General features: G+C 47.6%; 1 protein-coding gene across 1 annotated transcript in view; it reads right to left on the bottom strand.

Moving 5' to 3' along the window:
* Positions 1 to 10,718, bottom strand: part of cfap299 (cilia and flagella associated protein 299) — a 587,024-nt gene extending 576,306 nt beyond the window's left edge. Inside the window, exon 1 of the mRNA XM_060832189.1 lies at positions 10,608 to 10,718. Within this exon, the coding sequence (XP_060688172.1) occupies positions 10,608 to 10,718 (111 nt within the window). The remainder of the gene's footprint in view (positions 1 to 10,607) is intronic.
* Between the last annotated feature and the right edge of the window lie 273 nt (positions 10,719 to 10,991).

A 10,991-nucleotide genomic window follows, 5' to 3' on the forward strand; every position in this document is an offset into this window, starting at 1 on the left:
CGCCCCTAGACACTTGGGTAGGATATTGGAGCGATCCGCGACTGTGAGGCAGAAAGTATTGGTAACATCAGGAAAGGCGCCTATACCATGGAGAAAGACCGATGTAGACAAAAAGGGGTTGAGCCACCTGCTAAGGGCACAAGCTTATCCTGGCGGCTATTTGCCCGCGCGAAGCGGAGTCCATGATAAACAAGGTGGATCTCTTAAGATAAGGCTGAATGAAGAGTTTAGAGAGCGGAATAAAGTACACGAAGAGTAAGGATATTAGTGAAATGGACCCATGTCGGGCCGTAGCTCAGACTGCACCTCCCCATCAGGCCGTGTCTCATCGAGTGATTGTAAAGATATATTAGGTTCTGCTGACCTGGAGCAATGAGAGAAGTGGTGCGTGTAGTGGTGTATGTGTTCCCAGCCAGCTCAGTACAAGGTATGATGATGATGATTATGGGGCGGGGCCGTTCTCACTGGGAGCCTCATGAGCAAAGCAAAACTCTGGGCAATTGGGAGATTTGCGGTGGTACGAAGTTGGACCAATTCCCTGAGGGGGCTTGTTGCCCTGAATGAGGCGCAGAACGAGAGGTGCAAGTATAATCCTTGTGTATGCAAGAATCTGTGTGTGTGATGGGCCGTGTGGCACAGACAAAAGAGAATGCGCAGGTGCTGCGGGCATATCGGACTTCATCCCTGTGTAAAAGGAGAGGGAGAGAGAGAGAATCATAAAAGGATGGTCAGACGGGTCTGGACAGAAATTGTCTGTGTAGCACTTTCCTCCGTTTGACACTTGAGGATTTGATCAGTTTGAGGGAAGTAACAGCGTTTAAAAGATACCCCGGGAAAAGAATCATAAAGGAACCTGGTGACCCTGCTATTCTCAGCGCGAACCAGCGCCTTGCAAAAGATACAAACAGATGAGTTGGAGAGGACTACTCGCAGTTGAAGAGACTGAAGGATTTGGGCAGGAGCTGAGTATTGATCCCTGTGGGAGGCGATTGTATGTATAATGCCTTCAAGCAAAAGGCGACGGCAAAGTGCTGCCGATACTGTAGGTGCGGTGGAGGACAAAAGAGAGCGTTGGCCAGGAGTGTAACAGAGAAAAATGAAAGGCAGGCGTGAGCGCCCACAGTGCAACAGAGGGGTCGGGAACCTTTAAGTTTGCAGTGGCGGTGGCACCATTTATTATTTGGAGATGACGTGATGAATCCTGGTAGCAAAACTTCAGGGAGCGTGAGATTGGGGAAAGAAGCCATTTAGGTTTTGGAGACGACGTGACGAACCCTGGTAGGAAACCTCAGGGAGCATAAGACTTTGGAAAGAAGATGGGGCGCAGAGCACGGCAGTGGAAGCATAGTGAGTGAAATGCCCTAATGGAGAGATGAGGCCAGAAGATGAGTTACTGTGTCCTGGCAGAAAACCTCAGGGAGCTGAAAACCTTAAAAGAGATGGAGCGTAAGGATCCGCGGATCTTCTATTCAGCAAGACCCAGTTGAATTCATGCAAGCAGAATGAAAGACAGAACTAAGACGACCTCAGATCCGGCGGTGAACCTAAAGTGTGTGGGTTTGGGAGAAAACGATGAAGGGGCGTGACTATGGCGTGGGGAATGGGGAGCGGGGTTGTAGGATAGGGCAGTACAATCGACAAGAGGAGTCTGTACAAGATTTCAATGGGAAGGTTTGGTACTGACTGGCAGTTACGGGTTGCATGTTCAAGGCATTGGAGAGTGTAGCCTCAGACAGGTAGACTGGCTGGCATCTTCACCCCGCATGGTTGCCAATACCCGCTTAAGGGACTGGAAATGGCAGTGTCTGTGGCAGCAGTTGCTCAACCCTCCCTAGCCGCAAAGTTGAGGAGGGGGGGACAAGTAGCAGGAGGAAATTGCCTTAAATGAGCGTCCATAATGCTTTAGCGAAAGAAAAATCTGTGGACTCGGGAGAAGAGATAAAAATGGGTCCGTGAGAGGGGGCAGAAAAATTTGGAGGGCATAGACGGAAGAAGGAGTAGGTGGGCCCCCCCTTGTTCTTGGCACTTTGTGAACACGAGGGGAAAAGGGATGGCCTAAACACCCATGTCAGCGGACAAAAAGATGAGTGAGCGGCCGCGAGGAAGAGAGAGATGGGCCAAGCACCCTGCTGTGTACTGAGTAGCACGTCCTAGTTGGAGGCCTGAGGCCTGTGACCAGCGGGGGAAAAAGAGAGAGAGACAAAAATAAGTGGGTTGGGGGATATTTGGGCAGTGGGACGGCCAAACACTGGACCTACAAAACATTGTAAATGAAAACGCACAGTATGGCGATACGGCAATGCGCATGTTGTTGGTCGGGACGTTATAGTTAATAGTAAAAGGTACAACCTGTCAAACAAAATGTGGTTAGGGGCGTGATTCATATCGACATCCCAGTAACTGAAGAGGACCTGTTCATCGAGTAATCCCCTGGAGTAGGGCAATGATGCTTGAGAGACCCATCGCGGTAGTGGTGGCGCGGTAGTTGAGCTAATAGGGTGGCGGAACATCCGCAGGCGAGCAGCCCCTTCTAGACTGTGCAATCCTGCCAAGAGTGAGCATTCACGCCAAAAGCGAACGGGCACCGCCCCAACTGAGCGTTCGCACCAAAAGTCAGCTGGCCCCACCCAACCTGAGCCTTCGTGCCAAAAACAAGAAAGCCCGCCAAGAACTAAGGTGACCCGCCCAGAGAAGGGTGACCCGCCAAAACTAGGGTGAGCACGGGACACCCCGGGATTTACCGTCTTAGGATTCCACAACCGTAGTGTTATTAAAATAAAAAGGCTCCACCATCCCTTCCTGCGCCCCCTCCCTACATCCAGGTATTCCTTTCCAAGTATAAGAGTAATTAAAAGTGATAGTGGAGGACAAGCGGTATTTAATCCTAAAAATCAAGACGAGACTATGGAGAAAAATCCCAGACCGTTAAGTGATCAATCCCAAACCGCTAAGTGTAGAGAACAACACTCACGCACTCCGACACCTGTAAAACTGTTTTCGGCTGCCGGGCAGCTTCCCACGGGCCGTCTCCGTCAGTCAGGCTGTCGGCGCCGGCTCACTGTACACCGAGACCTGGGATGAAACATTTGCTGCGACACCTCCGTTTGCCACGTCTGTTAAAAATCACTGCACTCACTCACTCACTCCCTCTCTCACTGGGCCGGCCCCACATTGGTTTTCATCCACATACATGCCAAGCCACGCATACTGTCGGTGTGTCCGTACTCTCGTCTCAGCCTGTCGCAGTCCCTTGTCCCCAGTTTTAGTGACATGTTTCGAGGCATTACATGCTCGCAGAAACTGACAATCTGTGTGAAACCGTAGTCTAATACCGGTTTCTATAATCCCGAATAAAGTCGGCCTTACAAAAACATGCCGCTGCTTGGTGTTCAGTAAAAAGTAAAGATTACAACCTGTTGGGAGGGATGTAATTGGAAGCATGATGTATAATCTCCTGTGTGTTGTTGTTGTGAAAGGACAAAAGATTGATTAAAAGGCTGATAGTGAAGCAGTTTTGTAGTTGTGGGTGGACAGAAGTTACCAATCCTAAAACAAATCAATGTGAGATTGTAGGGAAGTCCCAATTGAACGAGGCACGGACCGTGAGGTGCAAGGAGGAAAACTTACACAGTCGATCCCCAGTAAAACTGCTCTTAGTAGTTGCGCAGCTCACCATGCTATCCCCATTTGTCATGGGCCCATCAAGTAATCCTTGTGGTTCTCCATTCTTAGGCAAGACCCATCCACCCATTCCTGTCTATCCCGCGTCCTGGGGCCCTTTTCCATAATCCCTTGGTTGTTTCCCCCCGTTGTCGGGGTTTGCCACGTCTATACTCAGGGTGTCTATAAGAGGGTGAGCCAGCTGGGAGTGTGGACCCCGCTTGTTGCACCCTTTCCCTGCCGCAGTGGCGGGCTTTATGTCCTGTCCCTTTACAAATCCAGCATGAGTCATCTGTCTCCATATCGCATCTATAAGAATTATGTCCAATTTCGCGACACTTCCAACAACACCCGGGTAATGGAGCTCTCCTTCCCCCCTTCCGTTTCCCAGCGGGCGGTCGGGTCGGTCTACTGCAGGCAGGCATGTGGTACTGAGCACTGCCTGCCCTACTAAGGGAGGGCGAGGGAATAGTCCCTGGGCGTAGGGCGAAGGGGAACTGCACGGCTGTGGAGCCGAAGGCATAAGCCCCTGCGCTGCGCCCGTCGTTTCCAACAGTAAAAGTACCTTTTCGAGTCGCTCTATAAGTTGCATAGGCAGTTTGGAAGCCTGTCTCTCAGCTTCCGCCTTTTCTGATGCTCGGTACCTGGATAGATAGTGGTGTATCTGTTTTTTGCACTGGTCCTCCGGCACTGAGTGTACCCCCACAAGGTCATTCAATTCGCTCTGTACTGGGGCGGGAAGTTCTTCCATTACCCCCTGTTGAAAACGTGGTATTGGCAAGGGGGAGCCATTGGGCCTTTCCCTTGTGCCAGTCTCCCAGAGGTCCGTGGCCCTCACCAGATATTCATGTACACCGTCCCCGACCTTTAGCCTGAGGGTGCCCAGCGCATCCAGAGAAGGGGGCGGCGGACTGGGCTTGAGCAGTTCAGCTGGTGCAGGGTGTAGGATAGTGGGCGTGTGAAGGGTAGGGGGAAGGGGGTAAAGTGGGGGCTGGTTGGGAACCCACTCGGGTTCATACTCCGGGAGGGGGTCGTGGTCGCTCTGACTCGGCGGCTCTGCGGGCGGGGCTGGCAAATGGGTCAGAGACTTTACTAAGAGCTCCCGTAGGGAGACAGATTCGTCAGCTGCCTTAGCAGAAGGCTCTGACAGATTGAAAAGAACTTTCTTCCTCCCATCTCTTTTCCCATCTAAGTAGGTGTGGAGACTGGTGTGGAAGTTTTCAGAATGTACTGGTGTGAAAAAGGGCTGGTCAGCAGCAGGGAAGCAGCCCTTGCGCCACCACAAATTGAGGTTGTTGTCGATGTAGCGGAGTGTCCACTGAGCCTCTTTGGTGGTGTTGTTTTCTCTGAGCTGTGCACGAATCCCTTCCAGCACTTTTCCCATAAGGGGTTGAGGTGCCGGGGTGTTCGGGAGTGGGGTGTGTTCGGTGGTGTGCGCATCAGGTGGAATGGAAACAGCAGCAGTGAGGTGGTGCAAATCTCGGGCAGGGGCGTCCGAAATGACTGGGGCTGTGGTGGAGGTACAGTGGCCCCTTTGCCACTGCGGGATGAATGTGACTAACAGTTTCATTTTCCACCCCGGGGATTTTTCGGCGGTCGGTGGTGCCCAATCAGTAGGGGGTTTCCCTAGGGCTATTGTTTGCCGCGCTGAATACTGCGGCGAGAGTAGGAGACCGTTTAAAATTTTGGTCATTAGCGCCGTATCTGTGAAGGTCTCTTGTAGTCTCGTCAATATCAGGTCTTTTTGGGCGGGCGCTTGGTTAAACACTTGATCCAGTGCTGTCTTGTGCACTGCTACACTGTCCAGTAATAATTGGGCATGCCAAGTTACGTCTGTGCCAACCGTGAGGTGCCACCAGGGCACTCCGGGGCGTAATGGTCGATATTGGGTCATTTTTGGTGGTCCAAAGTTCAAGTCCCCCATGACGGATCTCACCTGGTGGGTACCGCTTTAAACCCAGTGCGTTTTTCAAAAGCCTGACCTTCGCGTGGCAGATTTCTGCTCTTAACAACCGGTCTAAGGCAAACGCCTGTGCAGGTAAACCCTATCCAGGAGATGAGATCCGCCCTCTGTCCCCTTAGGATGCTAGCAGCGAGTGTGTCTATCGATAGTTGTCAGAGCTAAAGTGCTTATTAAAAAAGAAAGGATCCAATCAGTCAAGTGCGGTCAGCGCTGTATTAATTAATTTCAGAAAGCGTCCAGGCTCCGTAAGCCACGCTTTTACCTTAACTCAAAAAGCTGCGTCCAGGATCCAAAATCCACGCGTAAAACTCAACTCAAAAAACTGCGCATTAACGTAAGGCTAGCCATGGATCAATTAGTCACTTCAGTACCGCGAAAACAGGCAGGTATTAGTGAAGAAGTGAGAAAATAGCTTACCAGTATGGACTCTGCAACGTTGCTGCCAAACTGATTTAAAAGTACTGTTTGTGTTGGTGAGGATCAGGGAGCAGACAAAGACTGACTAACTAAAAAAAATTTTACCTACTGGAAGTCTTTGCTTTAACAGGCGCTTCCTCACCTTTTAAAAGTTCGGCCGAAAGTTTGTCTGCCCTCCGGTCCGCCAACGTGGCCAACTTGCGGTCGTCTCTTTCCCTTCCCACAGTCAGGCTCACCATCTGTTGAGACGGAAACCGAATGGTCTCGTCTCAACGTGTTCGTTGGAAGGAGAGATCAAACCGGCTAGAGTTTGGAGCAAAAACACCGTTTATTACAGAATCAAAACTGGCAAACTATACAACGAATTCAAAAGCATGCAAATTCGTTGGAGAAGGCGTTCTGTCTTTCCCTTCGGATCTGGTGCAGTTATACTTCGCGCTTCCTCGAGTTCCTGGTCAGGTTCCCCTTGTTCGGCTTTTTCATTGGTCGGTTCACCTGTCTGTGAATGGATTAGTGTCTCTATTGGCTGCCCCGAGATACCTGTCCAACTCCTGCTGTGCCGAACAATGGGTAGACATCCTGGGTTCGGCAGTTTCCGATCTTGTAAATTAAAAGTTTATTGTTTGGAAGGGTTTCCTCATTGTCATGCGTCTGGCTGTCTGGGCGTTCACAATAGTTCTCCATAGTTGAATATACAGATATTATCATTTAACATAGGACCCGAATGAGTTTGACATCAGCGGAGGCATTAGCAAGTACTTTATCAATCAAGTGTAGTATCGGTGCGATTTACACTATCCGATAGTTACCGGTTTCCTTTATTAACAATGAGAGTGTAACAGGATGATCTGGAACTGACGGACATGTTCTAATCCCCCAGGAATGTGGCCCCAGGCAGACAGTCCTGCAGTGGCTGGGTTTACTTTACATGGCTGTGTTTTAGCTGGTATCTGACAGTGTCTGCTTTAATAATGGTGCTCCCCTCCCTAGCCCCAATGTAGGTACCCCGATAGTAGATTCTCCCCAACACCACACACAAAAAAAGGATAAAGCTGATCTTCTTCATTACTGGGATAGAATCAAAGTAATGGAAGGTATTATGGGCAATGTTATCAGGCAGATTTGACAAGGCACGAGCGAGGTAATCAACTCAACAGTTGGAGTTTATAAGAAAGTCCCCTGCATTTGACATCACAGCCTCAGAGTCAGAGAGATGTACAGCACGGAAACAGACCCTTCAGTCCAACTCGTCCATGCCAACCACATATCCCAATCTAATCTCATCCCACTTGCCAGCACCCCACCCATATCCCTCCAAACCCTTCCTATTCATATATACATCCAGATGCTCATTTGACTGAGTGTAGCATCAAGGAGCCCTAGCAAAATTGGAGTCAATGGAAATTAATGGAAAACTTTCTACTGACTGGTATCATACGTGGCACATGGAATATGGTTGCAATTGTTGGAGATTAGTCACTTCAGTTCTAGGAAAATTCTTCAGGACTTCCTCAACCCAACCAGCTGCAGCTACTTCAAAGATCTTCTCCACATCTTAGTATCAGAAGTGGAGACATTTGCTGAATATTGCACAATTTAACACCATTGGCAACTCATTCTTAGCATTACATGGTCAAAGAAAGTAAAACCTGTACAATATCCAGATAGGTAATGTTCATCCTTAGAATGAACAAAACAGCTCATGAGATGAAGAGAGAAGTTGTTCTTGACTGTAAGGCAACGTATCATCATTAAGAAACTCCATAAAACTGTAGATGATGAGAATCAAAGAGAAACCACTCTGCTGGTCAGAATCCTACCTCGCAAAAAAGAAGATGGTTATGATTTTTGCAAGGTCAATCAGCTCATTGCCAGGACATCACTGCAGATAATATCCTGGACCAAGAGATTTTCAGCTCTTTCATCAATTACTTCTGCTTAGAAATCAAGTAGGGGCATTCCCTGATGAATGCACAGAGTTCAGTAGCATTTACAGTGGAGATTGAAGCAGTGTGTCCATGTGAAGCAATATGTAGACAATATTCAGGCTTGATTGTTAAGTGGCAAGTATGGAAAATAAAGAACATGAAAGCATGGGAAGGGTTAAAGCAAGAAGACCATTGGCAATCTGTTGTCTGTGGAAGGCAGGATGAGATAAGAATAGTGGAATGCTCTTACACCAATTAGCAGAGTATGGTTAAGGCTGAAAGGTCACTATGGCGAGATGAGAAAACACAAGTAATAAAGCGAGTTTCTTTGTTAAGTGTTATTATGACAGGATTGGGACCATAAATATTTGGGACATGACATTAAAATATCTAATTAATAGTTAGTAGAGTCTGCTTGAGACAGGAGACTATTGTAGTAATGGAATAGCTAAATATCTATCATGACAGATTAGTCTGGGATGGAAGATCACTGTAGCAGAGTTAGCAGTAAATTTCTAACCATGACATTAGAATAACATAAGCAGAATGTACAACTAAAGAGTCAATGGGAACTAACATCACTAGCTTATTGGTTTAGATTAGATTCCCTACAGTGTGGAAGCAGGCCCTTTGGCCCAACAAGTCCACACCGACCCTCCGAAGAGTAACCCACATGCGCACCCCGCACCCCCCCCCCCCCCCCCCCCCACGCAGACAGTGGGAGAACATTGAACCACCATGCTGCCTATTGTGTTGCTAGATTGAGGTACTTTGATTAATATAGTTGGACATACTGATAAGCTAACAGAAACAAGATATAAAAATCCACAGATCCTGAGGTTCGTGGGCATTCGAGAATCTGCTTTCTCGGTGTCACGGTTTTTTGTTCGCAAATAAAAGACCTACTTCTTGAGGAATTCTCTGTGTCTCCTGGTGATTCTCTATATTTTCTCCACAACACAAGTAGCATGCACGCTACATATACACCATGTAATGACCATCTCCTGAATAGAATTCATCAATTTCCTCTAAAGGATTTTATCATAGTTGAATCTCCAAATGTCAACAGCATGGCAGTTACCTTTGGCCAGAAATTGAACCAGCTATATAAATAATGTTCACAAGAGAAGGTCAGAAACTAGGAATTCTGGTAATTCATTTCCTGATCTTCCAAATCCTACCTACCATCTACAAAGGCACAGATCAAGAGAGTGTAACAGAATACTTATCTGAGGAGTTGTAATGCTAACAGCTTGACACCATTTGGAACCAACTACAACCAGCATCCCAGGAGAAAGTGAGGACTGCTGATGCTGTAAATCAGAGTTGAAGAGTGTGGTGCTGGAAAAGCACAGCCAGCCAGTCAGGCAGCATCCAAGGTGCAGGAGAGTCGACAGTTTGAGTAAAAACTCTTCATCAGGAATATGGCTCATTCCTGATGAAGGGCTTATGTGTGAAATGTCAACTCTCCTGCTCCTTGGATGCTACCTGACAGGCTGTGCTTTACCAGCATCATAGCCAGCATTTCAACCAATTTAAATGTTCACACTAGCACATCATGGCAGTAGCTTTTAATATCTAAGATGCACTTTAAATGGTTTGCCTGCAATTCTTTGCTAGCACAGTCGAAATTCTGTAACCTCTATCACCTTGAAGATAATTAAAAATTAAACACCAGGTGATAGTCTAACAGGTTTATTTGAAAGTACAAGCTTTTGGAGCACTGCTCCCTCATCAGGTAGCTAGCTTGTACTTTCAAATCAACCTACTGGACTACAACTTGGTGTTGTGTGATTTTTCAAACATTGTCAACCCCAATCCAACACCAACCTCCACATCATGGCTACCTTGAAGATAAGCAGCCGTTGCAAGGGAGCACCATTTGAAAATGCCCCTCCAAGCCACACAACATCTTGACTTGGAAACATATTTGATTCTGTGAAAGAACCAAAAATCACGTAATTCTTTTCCTGGCAGCACTGTGGGTACACCTGCATCTCAGACTGCATAAATTCAAGATGACAGCTTGGTCAACACCCTAAAGAAGAAAAAATGTTCAAATTCTTTTCTTATAAATAATAAATAATCAAAAGATAATGTGCAATCTGCTTCAGCAGATTTCAAAACATTGTGTTGCAGTAAATTAATTCCTTTGACAGTCACATAATTACAACTTTTTTTAAATCACAAGCAGTCACTAATTTTATGGCGAGTACCAATGAGTTGGTATTTTCAATTGTAGGATTCAGGATTAAGATTCTGATTTGCGCTTCAGGTTAGCATTAAAGTGATGAGATCAATGGCTGGAATTGGGATTTAAAGACCAATAATAACAGCCTCTGAATCACCCACCGTAACTATAACTCATGGATTATAGTTTGTTCATTACAACGACTGTAGATTAAGTTACCGTTGATATCTCAACTGTCGCAACGGTTTAAATAAGTAGATAGGCTATTTTTATGGAGGAAACGTTGCTGTGAAAGAGCACGAGCCTGTGAAAGTCCGGCAGTGGGCAGCGAGCTTGGGGCTCGAGCTAGCTCACGAGCAGTGGCGGGAGCAGAGATGCCCTTATGGCCGCACCGTCCCCCCACCTCCAGGAAATGGGCAACAGGGTCGCTGGCGAGCAGGGCTCTTACCTCCAGGTAGTACAGGTCGAGGGAGGTGACTTGCGAGTCCAAGAAACTCTCGTACGTCTCGAACTCGTTGACGATGTTGTCGACCGACGCGCCTCCATGCTCATCCTCCATGTTGTTATCGCCGTCTCCGCAGCAACCAGCGTTTCCGGCGCAGGGTCACGTGTCCCAGGTGGCGTTTCCTCTTTGGCCCAGCTGTGGGAGTGAAGTTTCCCTTTTTCTGGGAATTGGAGATACTTTCAAAATAAAGGCAGGTAGAAGTAAACAGGGGGAAGAAGGTAGCAGCTGGCGGATTAATATTGAGTTATTTGCGCAAAAATGAGCATACATCCGATGGACGGAATGGTCTCTTGAGGTTCAAAGCTTTCTGCTTCTACACGATTACTT

The sequence above is a fragment of the Hemiscyllium ocellatum genome, chromosome 1 (assembly GCF_020745735.1).
Source record: "Hemiscyllium ocellatum isolate sHemOce1 chromosome 1, sHemOce1.pat.X.cur, whole genome shotgun sequence".
Classification (NCBI taxonomy): domain Eukaryota; kingdom Metazoa; phylum Chordata; class Chondrichthyes; order Orectolobiformes; family Hemiscylliidae; genus Hemiscyllium; species Hemiscyllium ocellatum.